The 26,460-nt window shown below is 37.3% G+C and overlaps 1 protein-coding gene across 1 annotated transcript in view; it reads right to left on the bottom strand.

Annotated features, from left to right (window-relative positions):
- The window catches only part of KCNH5 (potassium voltage-gated channel subfamily H member 5), a 398,615-nt gene that overhangs the window by 299,880 nt on the left and 72,275 nt on the right, over positions 1-26,460 (bottom strand). Inside the window, exon 6 of the mRNA XM_003924415.2 lies at positions 24,748-25,140. Coding sequence (XP_003924464.1) covers positions 24,748-25,140 — 393 coding nt within the window. The remainder of the gene's footprint in view (positions 1-24,747; positions 25,141-26,460) is intronic.

The following is a 26,460-nucleotide window of genomic DNA, read 5'->3' as shown; positions in this document are numbered from 1 at the left end:
ACAATAATAAGCTCTGTTTCATAACCACCGAGCCCTTATTCTAAATAGATTTTATACATGAATGATTACATAGTCCATTTCCATTTCCTTTTGTAGAGTGCAATTTAAAGACTGAAAGAAAATTGCAAACTACATTTGTTATCTGAACCTTTAACCCAGATAACAAATTATATTGCTTTTTTTCCTTTTCAGAACTCACTCCTCCAACTCATGCTACCAAGAGCACTATGGGGAAATAATCCTAATTACTCCATGGATTAGCTTGCATCCCTCAGTAGAAGATATGAATTTAAATAACTTGTGCATAACACCTGTATTAGCCAATTCATATTCTTACTGAAACACAGTGGCATAAATGGCCAGGCAGACAGGCAAACAGAGAGATAAGGAATGAGCACGTATTTTCAGCAATATCCATAATGTACCAACTTTTAATATGCTTCTTTTTGTGGAAAAGACTTTCATTTTCATATCCATCAGGTCCACAGTGAATATAAAGCTTGACCAAAATATGTATCCTATGAAGAGGTGTATTGCCTAAAGCCCTGATTTTGTTTTTCAAACATTATGATATATGTACAAGCAGAACAAAATTGGGGATGCTTTAAATCCTTCTTCAATAATTTATTGTTGCCTTTAGAATAAAACCCTAACTCCTTAACACAACCTACCCCTGCCTACCTCTTTAGTCTCACCTTGTGCATCTCTCTTCTATTCTCTACACTCTGTTCACATAGGACTTCTTTCTTACCTGAAAAAATATATTCTCTCTCACCCAGGGGATCTCCAAACATACTGTTTAAAACAGTCTCCCTACCCACCAACCATTTCTTTTGCCTGGTGAATTCCTATGCATCTTTCAGGCCTGGGCTTAAAAATATAACCCCCTCAGAGAGACTTCTCCTAACTATCCCCAACCCCGAAGGTTAAGACTCTTGTTTTATAGCATAAATAATTAGTCTAAGAAGTGATGCAGGAATAGGGTAACGGGCAATGAGAGTTGAAGCAGAGTAAGACTGAAGTGGCCATGATGGGCTATGTAAGCAAAAAGACAAAGCAAAATAGAAGAAAGACTAAGTGTACTTGTCAGGGCTCTCCAGAGAAACAGGACCAACAGGACATGATGAAAATGAACATGAAAATTGAGATGAAGATATAGAAATGGAGGTGCATATGGAGATGGATATAGGGACAAGGATGAGGATGGAGATGGAGATGATGGAGATGGAGATGGAGATGGAGACGGAGATGGAGATGGAGATGGAGATGGAGATGGAGATGGAGATGGAAATGGAGATGAGCATACACTCAGCCATCCTGAATCATCTGTGAAAACTAAAATGTTGAAGTTATATTTTTACCTTCAAATACAAATCTCATTGTTTTAGCCCTTTGGCCAGGACATCATTTGGTTTGTCAATGCCACATACACCTGCTTGATATTTAATTGCATTTGATCAGCAATGCAGACCCTAATCCAGATATAAAGCAGTACTAGAAACCATTCACTATCTTTCATGCAATAGCATGCATCAAAACTGCAATGGATTAATTAAAACCAGAAATTGCAAATATCTGCTGGAAGAACTTATGCAGTAAAGTCATGAATGATTTTAAAGGCTTCCTGGGGATCAATGGAGAAGTTAGGACAATAATTCACACAGCAAGACAAGTTAGTGAAGAAGAATTTGCCAACATACTAGATGAAGTGGAAGAACATATTGAAGGCCATCAGAAGTGCTAACAAATGAGAAAAAAGAAGAACTTGTTGAGTCACCTACAGAGGAAGAAGAAACTGAAGCAGAATTAGTAACGTGGGAACTATGGAAAGCTGTTGAAATGTTTCAAATTGTACAGAAAATAATGGACAAAATTATGGAATATGATCCTCAGATGAAACAAAGTACTAACATCATCTATATGATCAACAAAAGAATACAATTTCTATAGAAACATTTTAATGAATTTAAAAGAGACAATAATTTCCAATTACAGTGTTCTTCCAAAAGTTTTAGCAGGAAAAAAAAAAAAACTATCAAGGATCCCCAATATTGACATTATCTGCTCCTGCTCCTGATATCCAACCATTAATGTCCTTATGGCTTGAAGATCCAGGATCACCTAAAGAAAGTAATCCTCGGGAATGCTGGGAAGATGGCCGCCTAAGAACAGCTCAGGACTTCAGCTCCCAGTGAAAGTGCAGAGGGTGAGTGGACGCCGCATTTCCAGACGAACTCTTATTGCCCACAGACCAGGAGATACCCAGGCAGAGGGGTCGCCAGCGTCGCAGTCCCAGCCGGTGCGGTTGTTTTGGCCCCCGTGGGGCTGATTCCGCCCGCGCGACTGCTGTGACCACGCCCTGTTGCTGCGGTTCTCCATACAAAAGCCACTGGTCTGGGAGCCCTCTTAGCTGGCGAGCAGAGCCCTGAGACGGCAGAGTTGCCCATTCGTCTGAAATAGCGAGTCAGGCCAGGAGATTCCTAGGCAAAAAATCCGCCAGGAGCGGCGCCGCAGTTCGAGCCGACTCCGTGAGTCGCAGCACGGGAGATCCCGGCACCTTTTCAACAAGCAACCGGAACACGGGGTCCTTCAACTTAAAAGAAAAGACTCTGAGTCAGGGAGCCAGGTGATCAGGCTCGGTTGGTCCCACCCCTCCACCCCCAACAACAACGAAAACAAAAACAGTAATTGGAAATCCTCTGGGTTGAGCCCTTCAAACCAAGCACAGCTGAACCCGGACAGTCCAGCTCCGTGGGGGAGGGGCTTCCGCCATTACTGAGACTCTCCACCTCTAAGGAGGCAGGCTGCCGTTGCCAAGGCAACCCGCCATCGACGAGGCAACCTGCCACAACAGAGAGAGTCCGCCATAACAGAGGCGGGGCCACCGCTGCCCAGACAGTTCTAACTATGCCCATATAAAAAGGACTACATGGAAGAGCTCAGGGCAGCTGGGCAGAGCCCACAGCAGCTCAGCAAAGCCCCTGTGGGCAGGCAGAGGCTAGGTGTGCAGCTAGCTGGGCGGGTCAGACCTGAAAGAAAAATCAAAAAAGGCAGTAGTGCAACGGAAACTCATAAAGCTCCAACTCCCTGGGACAGAGACAGACAACAGGTGGATAAACCCACAAAAATGGGAAGAAACCAGCGCAAAAAGGATGAAAACTCCCGAAACCAGAACACCTCTCCTCCTAAAAGGGATCACAACTCCTCACCAGCAAGGGAACCAGACCGCATGGAGAAGGAGGGTGATGAAATGACAGAATCAGACTTCAGAAGGTGGGTAGTAAGAAACTACAATGAGCTAAAAGAACATGTTCTAACCCAACGCAAAGAAAATAGGAACCTTGAAAAAAGATTGGACGAACTGCTGACGAGAATGGACAGCATAGAGAGGAGTATAAGTGAATTGATGGAGCTGAAAAACGCAACACGAGAACTTCGTGAAGCATGCACAAGCTTCAACAGCCGAATTGACCAAGCAGAAGAAAGGATATCAGAGGTCGAAGATCAACTCAATGAAATAAAAAGAGAAGGCAAGAACAGAGAAAAAAGCGCAAAAAGGAATGAACAAAATCTTCAAGAAATGTGGGACTATGTGAAAAGACCTAATCTACGTCTGATAGGTGTACCTGAATGTGATGAAGAGAATGAATCCAAGCTGGAAAATACTCTTCAGGATATTATCCAGGAAAACTTCCCTAACCTAGCAAGGCAGACCAATATTCAAATCCAGGAAATACAGAGAACACCACAAAGATATTCCTCAAGAACAGCAACCCCAAGGCACATAATCGTCAGATTCACCAGGGTTGAAATGAAAGAGAAAATGCTAAGGGCAGCCAGAGAGAAAGGTCGGGTTACCCACAAAGGGAAGCCCATTAGACTCACAGCAGATCTCTCAGCAGAAACCCTACAAGCCAGAAGAGATTGGGGGCCAATATTCAACATCCTTAAAGAAAAGAACTTTCAACCCAGAATCTCCTATCCAGCCAAACTAAGCTTCATAAGTGAAGGAAAAATAAAATCCTTTGTGAAAAAGCAAGCACTCAGAGATTTCATCACCACCAAACCTGCTCTACAAGAACTCCTGAAAGAGGCTCTACACATATAAAGGAACAACCAGTACCAGCCACTCCAAAAACATACCAAATGGTAAAAAAGCATCAACACTCCAAATGGTAAAAGGATCACTGCAACAAGAAGAGCTAACGATCCTAAATATATACGCACCCAATACAGGAGCACCCAGATACATAAGGCAAGTTCTTAATGACTTACAAAGAGACTTAGACTCCCACACAATAATAGTGGGAGACTTTAACACCCCGTTGTCAATATTAGACAGATCAACCAGACAGAAAATCAACAAGGATATCCAGGACCTGAATACAGACCTGGAACAAGCAAACCTAATAGACATTTACAGAACTCTCCACCCCAAATCCACAGAATATACATTCTTCTCAGCACCACATCACACCTACTCTAAAATTGACCACATAATTAGCAATAAATCACTCCTCAGCAAATGCAAAAGAACAGAAATCATAACAAAAGTCTCTCAGACCACAGTGCAATCGAGTTAGAACTCAGAATGCAGAAACTCAGAATGCAGAACCGCACAGCTTCATGGAAACTGAACAACTTGCTCTTGAATGTTGACTGGATAAACAATGAAATGAAGGCAGAAATAAAGATGTTCTTCGAAACCAATGAGAACGAAGACACAACATACCAGAATCTCTGGGACACATTTAAAGCAGTCTCTAGAGGAAAATATATAGCAATGAGTGCCCACATGAGAAGAAAGGAGAGATCTAAAATTGACACCCTATCATTAAAATTGAAAGAGCTAGAGGAGCAAGATCAAAAAAACTCAAAACCTAGCAGAAGACAGGAAATAACTAAGATCAGAGCAGAACTGAAGGAAATAGAGACACAAAAAACTCTTCAAAAAATCAATAAATCCAGGAGCTGGTTTTTTGAAAAGATCAACAAAATAGACAGACCACTAGCCAGATTAATAAAAAAGAAAAGAGAGAATAACCAAATTGATGCAATAAAAAACGATAAAGGGGATATCACCACAGATTCCACAGAAATCCAAACCATCATCAGAGATTATTACAAACAACTTTATGCACATAAACTAGTAAACCTGGAAGAAATGGATAAATTCCTGGACACCTGCATCCTCCCAAGCCTAAACCTGGAAGAAGCCGAAACCCTGAATAGACCAATAACATGGTCTGAAGTCGAGGCAGCAATAAAGAGCCTACCACCCAAAAAAAGCCCAGGTCCAGATGGGTTCACAGCTGAATTCTACCAGACATACAAGGAGGAGCTGATACCATTCCTTCTGAAACTATTCCAGACAACCCAAAAAGAGGGAATCCTTCCCAAATCATTTTACGAGACAAACATCATACTGATACCAAAATCCGGCAGAGACTCAACAAGAAAAGAAAATTTCAGGCCAATATCCATGATGAACATAGGTGCAAAAATCTTCAATAAAATACTGGCAAACCGATTGCAACAGCATATCAAAAAGCTCATCCACCATGATCAAGTAGGATTCATCCCGGGGATGCAAGGCTGGTTCAACATACGCAAGTCCATAAACGTAAACATAATTCACCACATAAACAGAACCAAAGACAAAAACCACATGATTATCTCGATTGATGCAGAGAAGGCTTTTGACAAAATTCAACAACCCTTTATACTAAAAACCCTCAATAATCTAGGTATTGACGGAACGTATCTCAAAACAATAAAAGCTATTTACGACAAACCAACAGCCAATATCATACTGAATGGGCAAAAACTGGAAGCATTCCCTTTGAAATCTGGCACTAGACAAGGATGCCCTCTCTCACCACTCCTATTTAATATAGTACTGGAAGTTCTAGCCAGAGCAATCAGGCAAGAAAAAGAAATAAAGGGTATCCAAATTGGAAAGGAGGAAATCAAATTGTCTCTATTTGCAGATGACATGATTGTATATCTGGAAGACCCCATCATCTCAGCCCAAAATCCCCTGAAACTGATAAACAACTTCAGCAAAGTCTCAGGATACAAAATCAATGTGCAAAAATCACAAGCATTCCTATACACCAGTAATAGACTTCAAGAGAGCCAAATCAAGAACGAACTGCCATTCACAATTGCTACAAAGAGAATAAAGTACCTAGGAATACAACTAACAAGGAACGTGAAGAACCTCTTCAAGGAGAACTACAAGCCATTGCTCAACGAAATAAGAGAGGATACAAACAGATGGAGAAACATTCCATGTTCATGGTTAGGAAGAATCAACATCGTGAAAATGGCCATACTGCCCAAAGTAATTTACAGATTCAACGCTATTCCCATCAAGCTACCAATGACCTTCTTCACAGAACTGGAAAAAAACACCTTAAACTTCATATGGAACTAAAAGAGAGCCCGCATAGCCAAGTCAATTCTAAGCGAAAAGAACAAAGCAGGAGGCATCACACTACCGGACTTCAAACTATACTACAAGGCTACAGTAATCAAAACAGCATGGTACTGGTACCAAAACAGAGATATAGACCAATGGAACAGAACAGAGGTCTCAGAGGAAATACAACATACCCACAACCATCTGATCTTCGACAAACCTGACAAAAACAAGCAATGGGGAAAGGACTCCTTGTTTAATAAATGGTGTTGGGAAAACTGGCTAGCCACGTGCAGAAAGCAGAAACAGGACCCCTTCCTGACACCTTACACCAAAATTAACTCCAGATGGATTAAAGACTTAAACATCAGACCTAATACCATAAAAACCTTAGAAGAAAATCTAGGGAAAACCATTCAGGACATAGGTGTAGGCAAGGACTTCATGACCAAAACGCCATAAGCAATGGCAACAAAAGCCAAAATAGACAAATGGGACCTAATCAAAATCCACAGCTTTTGCAAGGCAAAAGAAACAGTCAGTAGAGTGAATCGGCAACCAACAGAATGGGAAAAAATTTTTGCAGTCTACCCATCTGACAAGGGGCTGATATCCAGAATTTACAAAGAACTAAAGCAGATCTACAAGAAAAAAACAAACAAGCCCATTCAAAAATGGGCGAAGGATATGAACAGATACTTTACAAAAGAAGACATACAGGAGGCCAACAAACATATGAAAAAATTCTCATCATCACTGGTTATCAGAGAAATGCAAATCAAAACCACATTGAGATACCATCTCACACCAGTTAGAATGGCGATCATTAAAAAATCGGGAAACAACAGATGCTGGAGAGGATGTGGAGAAATAGGAACACTTTTACACTGTTGGTGGGAATGTAAATTAATTCAACCATTGTGGAAGACAGTGTGGCGATTCCTCAAGGACCTAAAAATAGAAATCCCATCTGACCCAGCAATCTCATTACTGAGTATATAGCCAAAGGATTATAAATCATTCTACTATAAGGACACATGCACACGAATGTTCATTGCAGCACTGTTTACAATAGCAAAGACCTGGAACCAACCCAAATGCCCAACAATGATAGACTGGATAGGGAAAATGTGGTACATATACACCATGGAATATTATGCAGCCATCAAAAACGATGAGTTCACGTCCTTTGTAGGGACATGGATGAACCTGGAAACCATCATTCTCGGCAAACTGACACAAGAGCAGAAAATCAAACACCGTATATTCTCGCTCATAGGCGGGTGTTGAACAATGAGAACACATGGACACAGGGAGGGGAGCGCTACACACTGGGGTCCGTTGGAGGGAAATGGGGGAGGGGTTGGGGGGAGGGGAGGTGGGAAGGGATAGCATGGGAAGAGATGACAGATACAGGTGAGGGGACGGAAGGCAGCAAAGCACACTGCCATGTGTGTACCTATGCAACAATCTTGCATGTTCATCACATGTACCCCAAAACCTAAAATGCAATAAAAAAAAAAGAAAAAGAAAAAAAAAAAAAAGAAAGTAATCCTCTTCTGATATATTATCAGAAGGTCAGTAGTAGCCTAATGCTATGTCACAATGCCTGCATCATTCACCCTACTTATCATGTAGGCATGTTATCACCTCACATCATCATAAGAAAAAGGGTGAGTATAGTAACAAGATGCTTTGAAAGAGAGCAAGCACATTCACATAACTTTTATTACAGTACATTGTTATAATTCTTTGTTATTATTATTAATTTCTTGCTTTGCCTAATTTATAAATTAAACTTTCTCATAGGTATGTTTGTATAGGAGAAGGTGTAATATACATTGGGTTCAGTATCATCTGTGGTTTCAGGCCTCCACTGGGTACTTGGAATGTATACCTATGGATAAAAGGGAATAACTGTATACAGATATAGATATTTAGGAAGAGAGAGACAGAGGGAGATTTATTGTCAGGAATGGGCTCAAGTGATTATGAAGGCAGAGAATGTCCACAGTCTGCCATCTGTAACCTGGAGACCCAAGAAAGCCAATAGTGCAATTCAAGTCTAAAGGCCTGAGAACCAGGCCGATGGTGTAAATTCCAGCCTAAGGGTAAGACAAGATGAGATGAGATGTCCCAGATCAAATAGTAAGGCAGAAAAAAGAAGAGAATTCCTCTTTCTTCCATCTCTTGTTCTATTCAGGCCCTCAAAAGACTGGATAATGCCCATCTACATCAGAGAGAACAATCTGCTTTACTGAAAGTACTCATTCAAGTGTTCATCTCAGCAAGAAACAGATACACCCAAAAACAATGTGTAATCTGAGCACCCCAAGGTCCAGTCAAGTTGAGACAAAATTAACCAGCATGGTAAGAAATTCAATCAGTCAAGAAAAGAAAGAAAAGCATACAGAGTGAGTGAATCACATCAGTGGTGGAAAACTCAAGTAAAGATCTACAAAGTCTAAGAAAATAGCTAGAAGGGTGAACAGTTATGTCCTCCAAAATAATTTTCTAAAAGTGTCCCTTTTCCAACAATTTTAATAACAATATATGATAATATGGAATGTTAAGGCTGTAAGAAAAAGATACTAGAGAAAACAATGTCAAAGAAAGGCTGCGAGACATATAAAGAAGGTGTTCAAAGAGTAGCTCCATGTTTATATTCTTTTTCCTCACTTCCCTATACTATGGCCCAGCTCCTTCCTTCTTTCAGGCTCACTTCCCTAATATTAGAAATTGGCTGTGCCTTGGGCCAAGTTCCCCAGAGCTACCTTGGTCCAGGGCCATACATTAGGTTCTAAGGTACCACTGATATTTTTGCTATGTGCTGAAAAATGTTCATCCTTACACTAAATCTTCCATCACTTGAGATCACTGGAGTCTTTCCTTTGCAACTAAAAAGAAATCCTAACCAACAGCTATGTTTAGCTCACTACATGCTTTTCTACGTGACTCACCTCTTCATCATCCCAGTCATTATTTATATTCTATTGCCTCTGTATTATTTTTATTTGTACAGCATATTGCTAGCTAAAATTAAACACACACACACACAAATTTTAATTGTCCATGCATACTTACTGTCTGTTTTTCCCCAACTAGAAATGTTAACTCTGACCAAGATGACCTTAACTTGGCTTCTTCTTCCTAAGTCTAGGACCCTGAGTTCCCTTTTCTTGGAACATTTACTTTAGAAAACTTTGTATTGTAAATTCTTTTTCTGCCTCTTTCAGAAGAAAATCTTCTCCCAGCCTCTTGCCAGTTTTATAACCCAGGAATGTCATTCTCAAAGCCTTTCAGGATATTCCTTTGGAATATAATCAGCAAGAAAGACAGTACCTCTATTTCTCAATGTCTGTAGGAGGGTAGATGTCAAAATTTGATGAGCACCAATTGTCAAATGATTAGATGACCTAATCATATTGACCAACATCTCCACCACTTGTTTCAGCAAAGTTGAGTTCAACCCCTCTCCCCTAGTGCAAAAATCTCTCTCTACTATTGCAATGGTCTTAAGTAAAGTCTTTCTTTGTGTTTTTAACAAATGTTTGGTGCAATTTCTCTTTAACAGTTTTATGCAGTTAGGGGAGGATTTGTGTACTTGTTCACTGCTAGATCCCCCATTACTTATAAGGAGTAGCTCAAAATACGTGTGTGTGTGTGTGTGTGTGTGTGTGTGTGTGTGTGCGCGCGCGTGTGCATAAAATACGTGTATATATATATATATTATGTGTATATATATATATACATACATATATATACATATATAAACACACACATATATTGAGGTGAGAAGATGAATAAAATCAAGTAAGGGATTTTTTTTTTTCATTTAGAGGATGACATTTGGAGAAGAATAAATCCTTCTTAAGCCATTGCTATAGTTTGCTTGTGCTTTGTCCCACCAAAACTCATGTTGAAATTTGATCCCCAATGTGATAGTGTTAGAATGTGAGGACTAGTGGGAGGCATTTGAGTCATGGGAGTGAATCTCCCATAAATGTCTTGGTACCCTTCCCATGGTAGTGAGTGGGTTCTCACTCTCACAAGACTTGATTCATTCACATAGGAATGAATAAGTTCTTGCAACAGTAGATTGTCCTAGAGCCAGGACAATGTTTGGGTTTTGTCTCTCCTCATATGTCTGCTTGTCTTTCAACTTTTCCCGCAAGGTTATGATGCATTATGAAAACCCTCCTCAGAATCCAAGGCCATGCTCTTGAACTTCCTAACCTGCAGAACTGTCAGCTAAATAGACTTCTTTTCTTTATAAATTACCAAGCCTCAGGCATTCTGTTATTGCTACACAAAATGAATTAAGACAGCCATCCTGGATATTTTTGAATGTACCACCACATCACAGAACTCACACCAAACACAGAGTCATTCAAAACACTAGAGAGCAGAAATTTAACGACTGAGCTAGTGATCAGTCCTAGTGATATATTTATCATATGCACTGGCAAGGTTCTGTACATGGAGACTGTGTATTTCCTAAAAATAATTACTTTCTTTGCCAACATAGATAAGATGTCATTAAATAAACGGTCTTTTTTAAAACTTGTTAGATTTTAATACTGAAGACAAGAAGAAGTGGTTCTAAAATTCCAGTAGCATCATAGTGAATATAAAACTGAACAAATCTAAAAATCTGTAATTTATGATAAAATAATTTTTGCATGGGTTTTCATAATCAAGACCTACTGTGACAAGACAATTGCAACATCTGTTAAAGCTCAGACCAAAGCTTTTGAGTAAGGCCATTCTCAACTCAGTGTAATCCTGTGTATAAATATGAATAAAACTAAAGATGGCTGATTTTTCCTGACACAATTACCCAAAAACAAACACATCACAATGGGAACCAGCATCTTCTAGGAAAATGCACACTAGGCATTTGATCATAAAGTCTGTATCTGTAATACTGATCAACTAAACATTCAAACACGACTGTCAGAGATCATGCTTGTTTATCAATAGAGAGAAGGGCACCATAGAAATCACTGCTCATCAAAAGGGTAGTATTAGCATCCTCTTCCATGGGTATAGACTACATAGTAGTTTGTATAGCAGTCCACAGAGCTATGCATCCTGTGCCCTGTCTCCCTAAGAAGACCACTCAAAAGTGAGAAAAAAAAATAGTCAGCAGATACTGGAGCCATCATGACCTAAAAGCCTTGAGAAATAGTCTGAATACCACCACCACTACTCTCGCTCAGCCTGGACACTGAAAATTAAGACTATATCTTACTGTCTACATTAACATGACTTTGTACCATTCCTATGTCTCCCCCTTTCTCCAGGACTCTCCTGCCCACAAAAATGGTTTTATTTTTTTTATTATAGGAACTTTGCAAAGACCTATTAACTCTTTAGTGAAAAGTATCTGCAGACAGTTTATGTCCTGAAATTTTTTGAATTCTCTCCTTCAAAATCCTTGCCTTGCTGTTTCCTCCAATCCCAGGCTTTTGTATCAAATTCTTGAACTTCACCCAGTTCTAATAAAGCCCAATCTTCTAGCCTCTCCCTGTTTTTAAAAACCCACCTTAAATCAAACTTTCAGTTCTCAGTTCATTCTGGGCTTATCTTTCCTGCTCTGAGGACACCACCAGACACCACCAGAATTTTGCATGGCAGTGTTCCCTCTTCCTGTGGTAAGCAATAAATTCAACTCAGCTTTGTCTTTTTAACAGGTTTTTTAGGTAATATTTTGGGATATAGCTTTTGACAGCCTCATGCTCTACCTAATCTAATACTTCTAATAACAATGTCACAGGCATAGGTTTCAGAGTCCCACAAGAGATACGCTCATATCTGATGGAACTCTGAAAGTTCCATCATTCAAGGAATCCGTAAACTATTGTGTCCTTATTAAAAGTTCCTCACAGTCTAAGGCCGGGCGCGGTGGCTCAAGCCTGTAAGCAGCACTTTGGGAGGCCGAGGCGGGTGGATCACGAGGTCAAGAGATCGAGACCACCCTGGTCAACATGGTGAAACCCCATCTCTACTAAAAATACAAAAAATTAGCTGGGCATGGTGGTGTGTACCTGTAATCCCAGCTACTCAGGAGGCTGAGGCAGGAGAATTGCTTGAACCCAGAAAGTGGAGGTTGCGGTGAGCCGAGATCGCGCCATTGCACTCCAGCCTGGGTAACGAGAGTGAAACTCTGTCTCAAAAAAAAAAGTTCCTCACAGTCTAGATACAATTTACTGAGGGATTTTGTGTGTGTGTGTGTGGAGATGATGATCCTGATATGTTGCCCAGGCTGTCCACAAACTCCTGAGGCTCGAGCAATCCTCCTTCCTCTGCCTCCCTGAGTACTGAGATTACAGGCATTAGCCACCATGCCCAGCCATGTTTAAAAACATAAGTAATATTGCCTAGAAACATAAACGATGTTTCCTTCATCAGTTCCCAGGGAAATAAAGGAAGACTGCTAACCAAAGGTCAAACTCTCAAGCAGAAGAAATAATTTTGTTAACCCTTTATCTAAATATAAAACAATACTTCTTAAAGATGAAGAAATTCAGTACAAAGACGAACATGTTCTTTATAATTAGTGTGTGTTGTGTGAAAGCAGTGATAACAGGGAATAAAATGAGTATTAAAATGGCTACTTGGAGTAGGGATGAACTCCACTGGAACTTCCCCAAAAGTAGAGTACCAAAACTATGCTTTCTCAAGCATGGGGACAATTACTGCACAGAAAGACAATAAACAGTAACCTCTATGCAAGTGTTCATAATTAGCTAAGGTAAAAACTGTTTAATAGTTATAACATGCAAATTCCTATATATTTCAACCTTCTTTGCCTCTATGTTGCAATCATCCCCTGATGCCTAACAATAGGAATAATTTATCATGAATGAAGATCAGTATGGAAAAAAAAATTTTATGTAAACAAGAAAATCAAATAAAGGAACTTCATTGCTAGCCTCATTGCTTGGTATTTCCTATCCTCTCAAAGCTAATTTCCTCAGTTAGACAGACTGCTTTGTCTCAGTGGAAACTCATGCAAAAGAATGTTCCTCCAACATCACCAAACTTTTCAAATCTAAGAAGAACATCTATCTTTTTATTTATTTATTTATTTATTCTTTTTTTTTATTGCATTTTAGGTTTGGGGGTACATGTGAAGAACATGCAAGATTGTTGCATAGGTACACACATGGCAGTGTGGTTTGCTGCCTTCCATCCCCTCACCTGTATCTGTCATTTCTCCCCATGCTATCTCTTCCTACCTTGAAATCTGTGTATTACCCATTCTTGATGACATTCTCTACCAATGCCAGCCAGGAAAAGAAATTAAAAGCTTAGACGATAGCCATCATGTTCCAATTTGAAACTTGAGACTGACTCTTACCCTTTCTCTAAACTTCTTCCCTATCTCCTCCTGCACCCTGACCCCTCTTTTATTTACACCCTTGAATCATTTGTGAGAGTTTTTCCCTCAAAGTAGAATGTAGGTATCTGTTCAGAGATGGTATCTTGTTCTCCTTTGTATTGATTTGTCCACAATACTTTGCACTCCTAGTGGGAGATCACAGCTTGAAGGTATAACCCTAACATAATCCTTAAACATGTAGGGAAAGCTGGTAGGGTAGGTCATCTGACTAGAAGATTATTGACATGAGAGCATAAGAATACTCATGGAAAGGAACTCATGAGAGGAAAAGTGAACATAGTGCTCAAAGGATATGCCCTATCATGTGTGAGGAGAAAATGTTTAGAGCACAGCTAAGATTATGCCACAAAGGCTTCCTTCTGGCCATATCTTTCCCATTATTAACAAAAAGCAGGCATAGTTAGGAAATGTGGTATGCCTCATTCACTTCAATAGAAATATTTGTAGTGTGGCAATTAGGTGTCAGGCATCTTGCTAGGTACTAAAAATCCAAGATGAGTTAGAAAGACGAGTCTCTGCCTTGAAGGAACACAAGATCTACCTTTGATTCTTCCAAAATCAAGCACAATACCTAACTCTTAGCTCTCTAAAGATCTTTGCTGGATTTGAATTCTTTACTTGAAGTATGATTAAAGGATGCCAAATAGGGTCACCAACACACCTTCCCTGAGCCTATAGATGAAAGACAAGTATGGACCAGCTACTAATCCAATACTCAATATAAATATAAATAATTTTTAAGTTGTTATTACAATCACTTTGCCTATTAAAAGAATAGAAATCATACAATGTCTGCTTTCAGGCCACAGTAGAATTAAATTAGAAATCAATAACAGAACAATATCTGAAAAATTTCCAACTACTTGGAGATTAAATAACAAACTTTTAAATAACACATGAGTCAAAGAAGAAATCTCAAAAGAAATTTAAAATAATTTGAACTATATGAAAATGAAAATACAATTCAACAATGTGTAGGATAGGAAATAGCAAAAGCAATGCTTAAAGGGAAATTTATAGCTTTGAATGCATATATTAGAAAAGAAGAAAAGCTAAAATCAAAAATCTAAACTTTCACTTTTGCAAACTAGAAAAAGAAGAGAAAGTTAAATCCAAAGTAAGTCAAAGAAAAGCCATCATAAAAAAAAAGCAGAAATAAATGAAATTGAAAATAGGACATAAATTTTTAAAAATCAACAAAGCCAAAAGCTGTTCTTTGAAAGGATTTTAAAAATCAGAAAACCAAATATCACATGTTCTTAATCATAAGGGGAAGCTGAACAGTGAGAGCAGATGGACATGGGGAGGGGAACAATACACACTGGGGCCTGACGGAGGGGTACAGGGGAGCAGTAGGGAGAGCATTGGGAAGAATAACTAATTCATGTGGGGCTTAATACCTAGGTGAGGGGTTGATTGGTGCAGCAAACCACCATGACACAAGTTTACCTATGTAACAGCCCTGCATATCCTGCACATGTATCCCAGAACTTAAAATAAAATTTAAAAAAATTTTTTTTGACTGGGCACAGTAGCTCATGCCTGTAATCCCAGCATTTTGGGAAGCCAAGGCAGGCAGATCACCTGAGCTCAGGAGCTCAAGAACACCCTGGGCAACATGGTGAAACCCTGTCTCTAGTAAAATACAAAAAATTAGCCAGATGTGGTGGCACACACCTGTAGTCCCAGATACCAGAGAGGCTGAAGCACAGGAATCACTTGAGGCCAAGAGGCAGAGGTTGCAGTGAGCTGAGGTTGCACACTGCACTCCAGCACAGGTGACAGAGTGAGACTCCATCTCAAAAGAAAAAAAAAAAATTTAAATCAAGAAGCCTCTAGTCAGGCTAATGAAACAAGAGAGAGAGAAGACACAAATTACTAATATTAGAAATGAAAGCAGGACAACACTACAAATTCTATGAGTATTAAAGGGATAATTAAGAAATACTATGAACAACTCTGCCCACAGATTTGATAAATTTGATAATCAAATAAACCAAACCCTTGAAAGATACATCTGCTGAGACCCACACAAGAAAAAAATAATATGAATAGAACTACATCTATTAAGGAAATTGTATCAATAATTAATAACCTTCTAAAAAACAAAGCATCAGGCCCAGATAGGTTCACAAGTGAAATCTATCAAACATTTAAGGAATAAATTATACTGATTTCCTACAATGTTTTCCAGAAGGTAGACGCAGAAAGAATACTTTCTTATTCATTTTATGAGACCAGAATTACCCCAATACCAAAGGCACTACAAGAAAAGTACAAACCAGTATCTCTCATGAACATAAATGTAAAAATTCTCAACAAAATACTAGTTTTGTTAACACTAGATTTTAAAATTTTAATCTAACAATGTATTTAAAAAATTATATACTGTGACCAAATGGATTTGGTTGTAGGTATGCAAAGCTGGTTCAACATCTGAAAGTCAATTAATGTAATCCATCATATCAACAAGCTAAAGGAAAATGACATGATCATATTAACGTATGTAGATAAATCTTTAACAAATCCAACATCTATTCACGATAAAATACTCTCAACGAACTACAAGCAGAGAGGAAATTCTTCAACATAATAAAGAAAATCTACAAAAATAACCCTACAACTAACATCATACTAAAGAGTGAAAAAAGAGTGAAAAACTAGAAGCTTTCCTACTAAGATCAGGAACACAGCAAAGATGTTCCTTCTTATTACTTCTTTTCAAATATCATCATGGAAATTCTAGCTAATGCAATAAAACAAGAAAAAGTATGCTTATTGGGAAGGAAGAAATAAAAATGTCATTGTTCACAGACGATTATCTATGAGATGAGATGATTATCTATGTAGAAAACATGAATAAACAGACCAAAAATCATGAAACTGATAAGTAATTATAGCAAGGTTCCAGGTTACAAGGTTAATACACAAAAGGCAACTGCTTTCCTGTATACCAGCAAGACACAAGTAGAATTTGAAACAAAAAACATAATGCCATTTATTTTAACACCCCCACAAAATACTTAAATATAAATCAAATAAAATGTGTACATGATCTGTATGAGGAAAACTACTAAACTGATTGAATATATCAAAGAAGAACTAAATAAATCAAGAGATATTTCATGCTCATAGGTAGTAAGAGTCAATATTGTTAAGAGGTCAGTTCTCAAAATGATCTAGAGACAACAAAAACCAAATCAAAAGCCTAACAGGTTATTTTGTGGATCCGAGTAGACTGATTCTAAAGGTTATATGGACAGGCGAAAAATTCAAAATGGCCACTACAATATTGAAGTTGAAGAGCAAAGTTAGAAACCTGATGTTACATGACTTTAAGACCAACTATAAAACTAAAGCAATAAAGAGAGTTCGTGAAAAAATGGACAGATAGATGAACTGATCAGAATAAAGAATCCAGGAATAGACCACATAAATATAATCAACTGATCTTAAACAAAAGTGAAAAGGCAAAGCAATAGAACAATCTTTTCAACAAATAGTGATGTAACAACTGGATATCCACATTTTTTAAAAAGTAAATCTAGTCACAGACCCTACACCCTTCACAAACTTAAACTCAGAATGAACCATATAAATATAAAATGCGAAACTATAAAACTTATGGAAGATAACATGGGAGAAAATCTAGATGACCTTGAATATGACAGTAACTTTTTAGATTCAACACCAAAGGCACAACCCATGAAAGTAAGAATTGATAAGCTGGACTTCATTAAAACTTAAAATTCTGCTCTGCAAAAGTCACAATCTAAAGAATGAGAAGACAAGTCACAAACTGAGAGAAAATATTTGCAAAAGACATATCTAATAAAGCACTATCATCTAAAATATAAAAAGAATTCTTAAAACAACAATTAAAAAACAACCTGATTAAAAAATGGACAAAAGATCTGGACACACATCTTACCAGAGAAGATATTCCTATGAGACTATATGAAAAGATGTTCAGTGACATATGCCATTTGGCAATTGCAAATTTTAAAGCATCAAAACAGATACATTAAAACAAATACCACTATACATCTATTAGAATAGTCAATACTAACACCACTGAATGTTGGCAAGGGTGTGGACCAAAAAAAATTCTCATTCATTGCTGATTGGAATAGATAATGATCCTGCCACTTTGAAAGACAGACAGTTTGACAGTTTTTTACAAAACTAAACAGTCTTACCATATGATTCAGCAATCATGTTTCTTGGTATTTGCCCAAATTTGTTTAAAACTTACATCCACATATAAACCTGCACATGAGTGTTTATAGCAGCTTTATTCATAATTGCCAAAACTTGGAAGCATCCAAGATGTTCTTCAGTAGGTGAATGAATAAATAAACTGTGATACATCCAGGCATCACAGTGCTGATATACCATTCAGCACGGAAAAAAGAAAAAAGAGCCATCAAGCCTCTGTAAGCCAACTGTATTAAATAACAATTTCTAACATACTATTCTTTCTAGAAGGTCTGAGATGGTAATAAAAAAGGGGCAAAGAGGATTTTAGGCTGACAGAAGTCACTAAAGTCTAGAAGCATAATTAGCATCTTTGATTTCCTATTCTTGCTTAAATGACTAGATCAGAAATAAACATTATTAATGTAATTATACAGGATAAAGTGAAATAATGCATGTGGCAGCTTGACAAGTATAATTCATCATAAAACAATAATTTAGAAAATGATTTTCCATAAACTTTTCTAAAAATTAAGAGTATTTATATACTTCCACTTAGCAGTTATTGTTCTATTCATTCTTCCTCCTAAAGCAATGTATGAGTAATCTTTTCCCAATTTCATTTTTTTGACCTAGTTTTCATGTTTATCACTTAAGACCAGTCATTATCATCAAAATTCCCCATGTATCATATTTCCTAAATCTTCCTATGCTACCAAACAGTGTGTTATCTGCAGCTGCTCCATCTTCGATGATGTTCTATGGCTCAGCTCCCTCTAATCTTCCAGAAATCAAGCTTCCTGAACCTCCCAAAGCTGTATTCAAATGCATACTACAAAGAAGCACAATCCTATTCTTTGGATTCTTAGTGACAACAGTCTTTTACCCTCTGTTTATGGCTTTTAGAAAATTTATGATCCTTCCTTTTAAATAGATCACTTTCTTTAATGGAACCTGTCTTTTCTGCCTCATGATTTTCTTAAAGAATCACATATTCAGTTCATGAATTCCTAGTAAACCAAACTACCTTCAGAGAGCATGTCGACAATCTTGAAAATAATGTTATTAAGTCTTCTAAGTCATTCTGCACTTACATCATTTAAAAGGATTATATTGTAATTTTCAGACTCATATTCTCTCTTACTCCCAAGTCACTTTTAATGTACTTCCTCCTCAGGTTAAAGTTCTATTTTATTTTTATGTCATTGTACAATTTACTAAAACCTTGCTAACATTTTACTGCTCATGTCAGTAAGTCACCAGTATACCTTAAGAGCAATGAAGAAATACCAAGGAGATGGAAGACACATTCTTCACCATCACAGAATTTATAATCAAGCTGATGAAACAAACACATACAAATGAAATAATAATACCCTATCAGAGTTGCAGAATTCTACAAGCAAAATATATTAGCATCCCTTTTCCCATTTGTTCCCTTTTCCCATTTGTTCCTTATAACCACCTTATGATGTAAGTAATTTAGCTATGCACTCCTTCCCTGATGTAATACTTACGAACACACATAAGTCAACAAAAGAAAAAAATATTTTAACTATATTAAGGTACATACATATACATATGCTTAAGTGAAGACAAAACAAGGTGAAGATATTAATTAAAGCTGCTCGGGAATGATGCAGGCAGGCTTCCTGAAAGAAATATGTCCCAGAAAGGTGGATGTTATAACAAGGGGTAATAAAGAGCCAGTCTATAGGAACTGACCCAGAAAGAAGGCCAAGAATGCATAAAATAGTGTGAATGAAGGAGCTGATAAATGTGTGGCTAAATCTAAATAAGAATTGACAAATATTCATATAATAATTATATAATAATTAAAAGGAAAAAATTAAAAACACTGTAGACCCAAAATAAAAGACAGTAATAATTTGAAAGATGAAGGAGAAGAGAAGTCCTTGAATTAAATGAAGAAAGGTAAAGACACTTATAAGCTTCTGGAATTTATTAAGTCAAACACTGATGTTAAAAATGTAAGAGTAATTGATTAACAGAAAAACTTCCAAATCTGTAGGAGGAATCCAAGAGATTAAAGTCCAGTAAATCCAAAACCTGGAGGAAAAAAAAAAAAACAGAAAAACAAATATTTTAAAAAGGCATTTGAAAATGGAAAATCAGATGTACTAAGTAAATCAAAATGTAATTAATCACAATAAATATAAACAGATTAAACTTGCCTGTTAAAAAGATTTTCAAAATCCATATACTACTCATAAAATATATATTCATAAATATACAGACCAAATACACACCAACTATACAAAAGCTAATTTAGCTACAATAGCATTGAGCAAACTAGACCTTAAGCAAGAAAAGCATTGTTAGGGATAAAGAAAGTTAGAAAATAATGGGAAGAAATCTCCCAGAAACCAGCAAAAAGATAAAGGATTGAAAAATAGGAGATTAAAAAAAAAGAAAGAAAGAAATTCCAGGACGGGTCCCATAGGTACAATATCTGAATAAAAGGAGTTCCAGAAAGAGAGAACATTTAGAAAAGGCCAGAGGGCTGGAGAAAATCATCATAGGAAAAATATGAAGACAGTAGTCATTCTTTTCCAAACCGAAAAGAACTACCTAGTTAATACCCATCAAAACTGATGAAAATGGACCTGTACAAAGGCATATCATCAGAAAGTTACAGCACATTGGGACAGAGAAGACATACAAAACTTCCAGAAGGAGGAAACAGGTTATATGTAAAGGACCAGAAATAATAATGACTTCTGTTTCTTATCAGAATTACTGGAAGACAGAGTACGACAGCATCGTATCTTTCAAAATTCTGAAGGAAAATTCTCTCTAGCCAAGCATATTATAGCTAGTTCAACTATCAATCAGGTGAAAGAGTAAAGAGAGGTTTAAGAAAATGATATTGATAAAATATCTCTTGCATCAATATAATGAAGGGAGATTTAGATCATTGTTAGAGAACATTGTGGTTGGATTAGTGTTAAGAACACAGAAGACATAAAATCAGACAGTTATCAGCTACCAGAAAAATAGAAAGTACAGAAAAGGAAAAGTAATTATAGCATGCTACATGCTACAAGGATCAGGTATAAAGTGCATATTTGCAGTCATAATAATAACACTTGGCCAGGCCCAGTGGCTCATGCCTGTAATCCCAACACTTTGGGAGGCTGAGGTGGGCAGATCACTTGAGGTCAGAAGTTCAAGACTAGACTGGCCAACACGGTGAAACCCTGTTTCTACTAAAAATATTGTTTAAAAATTAGCCAAGTGTGGTAGTGTGCACCTGTAATCCCAGCTACTTGTAAGGTTGAGACAGGAGAATCACTTGAACCTGGGAGGAAGAAGTTGCAGTGATCATACCACTGCACTCTGGCCTGGGTGACAGAGCAAGACTGTCTCCAAAAATAATAATAATAATAATAATAATAATAATAATAATAATAAAAACATCAACACTTAATATTTATTGAATCAAAAGGATGATATATTGTAAGAATGAAGTGATAAAAATGGTGCATGAAAGTAGTGAGAGAAAGTAGAAAGTAAAGCTAAAATCTCACCTTTCATAGTGAGAAGTCAAAGATAAAACCTAAGACTGACAAAGAGGTAGATATGTAATCGTGTTGTTTGGTGACATGGAAGCAAATAATAAAAGAATCCCCTGAAAAATTTGAAAGTGGTTGCCTGTAGGGTCTTCTCTTTTTTAAAATGAGACATTGCCAACTATTCTTTACAGAGATTTTACCAATTCATTCTCCCCTGAGCAGTATACGAGAGTGACATGCCACATCCCACTTGATCAACTGAGGTCCTGTAAGGAGTAGAAGCCAAGCCAGGGTTATTTACACAAGAATTTCACTTAGGTAGATGTCTGGGAAGGACAATGTGGGGAGCAGAGGAACAGGAAGAGCCTTTGGACTATAATGCAGGTCTAACACCTGTGAAAGAGGGAAGGAAGACTCAGGTACGAAGAAAGAGCTTATGTTTTACACAGTAAATAGACAGTCCCAGAGCAAAACTATGGGCAAGTTATAGTATACCCACCATACTCAGAAATTGCCTGGGACAGCCCTGGGGAAATGTGTAAGCCCAGCTTCAATAGGTGAGCTGCAGCAGATCAGAAAAGGCAGCAAGCAGCCTTCAGTTAACTGTGTTCAGTGACACATTGGAAAATGATTAACAACTGGCTCTACAGAAAGTTTTTTAAAAAGGCCTTAATTTGTAGCTTTTGTTACTTACTGTAGTGTAAATACTCCCAATGTGGCTAATTTCAAGCTACCACTGTGAGATCACTAAATGCTGACTTGGGAAGAGATGCCAAGATCAGGCCTACTAAAGCCAGGAGCCAGACCAAGGGTGCCGCTGACTGTGCTCCACACAGCCGATGTTTATAAAAGGAGATTTCAGCAGTTCACCTACTTGGCTCCTACACTCAACAGCCTAGTGTTCTAACATAGTTTTGATCTTCACAGCGTGCTATATAAAAATAGTATTTAATGTAGATTTACTTTGCATTTCTTGAATATGAGCAAAGTTGAGAATCTTTTAATATATATAATTGCAGTATTATATACAATTATAAATGTTTTTATTACACAATGTATTACTGTAATACTAATCAAGCCAATCTTTTGATTATTTTTAATTGACAGAAATAATTGCATGTATTTACTATGTACAACGTCTCATTTTTAAGCATGTATGCATTGTGGAATGAGTAAATCTAGCTAGTTAACAGACATGTTTTTTCACATAGTTATCATTTCTGCAGTGAGAACACTTCACACCCAATTTCTTAGCATTTTTCCATGTATTACATTGTTAACTACAGTCACCACGTTATATAATAGATTTCTTAGATTTAGTTCCATCTAACTGAATTTTGTATTCTTTGTCCATTTCCCCATTCACCCCACCCCTGGTAATCATCATTCTACTGTCTCTGAGATGAACTTTTCTAGATTCCACATGAGTGATTGTTTTTATTAAAATCTTTAGGCCTAGGTTCTAAATAAACAAAATCTCAATGTAATCATGTAATCATCTGTGTAGTGTGCAAAATATAAATACTGCTTAATTTTGAAAATACAAATATCATGTGATTTGTATTTTCAAAATTAACTTCTTGAACTCACTCCAGAAGATAAATTTGGGGAAAAAAAAAAAAAACAACTCTAAAAGCTTGATATAGGTGGAATCAAAACTTGGAAAATAAATTACTATGATTCCTTTTTTCCCATAATTTATAAAGTAATAATTACATGTACTATATCAAAATACAATGCCTACACTTAAATTTGGGGGAAATAATATTTATAGCATTATTACAGTTGATTAAATGTAAATATTTTATGGAAAAAGTCTCTAAAGAAAAGTTTCAATCTATCTTCCAACACACATGCAGTAACAACAGCAACAATAACAACATAACAGAGAAGTTTCCACCTGAGCAGTTTACAGAGTAGAAACTATAGGAACATCTTAAGGCAACTGAGTTAGTAACATTATCATTATGAATACATTTCATAATAGATATATTCTATACTGACTCTATCATATATTATGAATTGAAATTACTGGTTATAACCTATTAGCCTGGTATAACAACTTAAATATCATCCACTATTAAGTTGGAGGCTGAGAAGCTGTGAATGAAGTGGTTTTTTTAAGCTTTTACATGTTTTAAGTAATTCTAGGTGCATGGATAACACTGAAGAAGCAGAGTCTTAAATTAGACCAGACATCAGAAGTCATCTGATATGGTTTGGCTCTGTGTCTCCACCCAAATCTCACCGTGAATTGTAATCCCCACATGTCAAGGGAGGGACCTGGTGGGAGGTGATTAGACCCTGCGGGCAGTTTTCCCCATGCTGTTCCCACAATAGTCAGGGAGTTCTGGTGGTTTTAAAGGTGGCAGTTTCCCCGTGCTCCTTTTTCTCCTGCCACCGTGTGAAGAAAGTCTTTGCTTCCCCTTCACCTTCTGCCACGATCATAAGCTTCCTGAAGCCTCTCCAGACATGTAGAACTGTGAGTCAATTAAATCTCTTCCATTTATAAATTGCCCAGTCTCAGGCTGTCTCTTAATAACAGTGTGAAAATGGACTCACATGTCATCCAATACCCACAAACACATTCAGACAAAATGTGAAGCAAAAGCTATGAAGAAGAAACCAAAGCAGCAAACATTCAAGAATTGCTCTTTCATGAAAGTGTCTTATCTTTATGTTAACTCCACCACTGTTACCACATGTGTCTTGAGAGGAGGAGTCCAAAGATCTGTGAATATGTAGAGTTTTTAAATGCTGCAGCTTTTCAAAGAAAATGCATCTATTTATTAGGTTGTTATAAAAGTAGGCGTGGTTTTTGCCATTAAAAGTAACTGAGAAAACCACAACTACTTTTACACCAACCTGGTATCTTATTTCAATCAATTATCTAGTTTGTGAACCATATCTGACTTCAAATACAAGCCACTTTTTTTCTCCTCCACTTCTTCCGTCCACAACCTCCAATTTGTAGTAATTAGCACTTTCAACCAGATATCAAGGAAAAGAAATAGATAATAACTAATTTAAAGTAAGCAAATACAATACTTTTTGGCAAGGGTTTCAAGAAAGTTGAAAGTGGTGGCTAAAAAGAGGTTTGGATTATCTGTGGAATCCATTTATCCTGATGTTTGCAAAACATATGACCCATAGTACTCAGAAAATCAAAACAAAAAACTTACCTCATCCACATTTTCAAAGGCATTGATGATGTCATAAGGTAAACAAGACAGCAGATCGATCACAAACCAAGTTTTCAGATAGTTCATCCTTATGAGCTTAGGGTCAGAAATGACCTCTCCACCGGGCCCCACAAAAGTCGTGTGAAAATTTAAAACGATGTCAACCAGAAAAATAACATCCACCACACTATCCAGTACCAGCCAGGCTATGTTGTTCTGCTTCGTTTTGAAGGAAACGTTATAAGGAACCATAATGGCGGTGTAGAAGGTAAGAATTAAAATCACCCAATCCCAAGTAGTTTTAAAAGCACAATAATGTAAAATAATGTGTGGTGGCGTCTTTGGCGCTTCTTGTTTATACTGAGGAAGGATATCTGATCCCAGCTGAAGAACCTAAAACAGAGAAAAAGTGTTTATAAATGACTAGGTTATCTCTGCCCAGTCAGTGATGAATTCAAATTTACTGGCAGTCAAACCACATCCAGTCATGCTCCACAGTTTTGCCTCCTTCTTCTCCTGAGTTGTCCCAAAATTTGTTCAGAGGAAGTCATTCCAAGTCCAATCACTCCACCAAAGCCGATCTGTCTGCTGTTCCATCTGGCCTGCTATGACGCATTAACCAACACTGATCCACTACACTGCTGGATATCCACATCTTCAAGTGCCTCCTGCACACTCATTCTGCAAGCCTGCCTACAATCACAGGTCTCTCACGGACTGTCCAGCAGTTATTTGAGTGACACACCATTATCTATTCTTCATACACATTTAGCACCTCAGGAAGCATAATTTTGATTCTGATGGCCTTGCTGAACTCTGGCATCCCACTGTTGGTGATGTTGTTGTTGAGCGATATTCAGCAAGGTCCCTGATTCAGCAGTGGAAAGGGTTGTAAAGAGTATTGCCTGCTTTTTTCCTTTCTCCCTTCTGTCTGGACTTAAAGAATACTGTGTTTCTTGCCCAAATGTAAATTTCCCTTAGGGGTAAAAAATACTAAATATTCAAGTTGGTTTCTGTATACCTATTTGACAAATGGAAAAATTTCAATATAAGGTTGTATCAACTTTGAATTACTCTAATTAGGTCTAATTATAATAGAAAACAAAGATAAAAAGCAGATGACAGAACAAGAGTAGAGGTTTGTGTATCCCTGGGCAAAGGTAACAAACATGGGACACAGCACTGCCTTCTGGAATCTGGAAATTGAGAATTCTAAAAAATCATTGAAGGGGCAAATCAAAAACTTCCATCCCGTGCCATCAATGAAACCAAAGACAATGTATGTGTTAAAGAATTTGGTAAATGGAAATTTGTTAATGTTTCCAACACCTTTGCCCAACGTAGGATTCAATTATTCAGTGTCTCTGGGACTAATGGAACCCAGAAGGCAGGAGTCAAAAAGTCCAAATCATAAAATCATAAATGCATTAACTATTTATATGTAGAAGTGAATAAAAATAAAAATATTTGTTAACACGTAACTCTGAGTTATAATATATGCCACAGAGCAAAACAAATATACTAGCATCTTTGCAAGCTTGGGAGAATATCCTAAAGTTCCTCTCATATATAGAACTTACATATCTGAAAACTAGGAATATAATAGCCATTATCACTATTTTTGATGCGGAAAACATCATTGGTGGTCTCTTTAATTGTATGTTAGAATTGTTATTTTTATTTTGTGGATTATAAGAATATTTGTAAAGATAT

Source organism: Saimiri boliviensis, chromosome 2 (genome assembly GCF_048565385.1).
Source record: "Saimiri boliviensis isolate mSaiBol1 chromosome 2, mSaiBol1.pri, whole genome shotgun sequence".
NCBI lineage: Eukaryota > Metazoa > Chordata > Mammalia > Primates > Cebidae > Saimiri > Saimiri boliviensis.
Note: the sequence above shows the minus strand (reverse complement) of the source record. Positions and strands in the feature narration are given on the sequence as shown.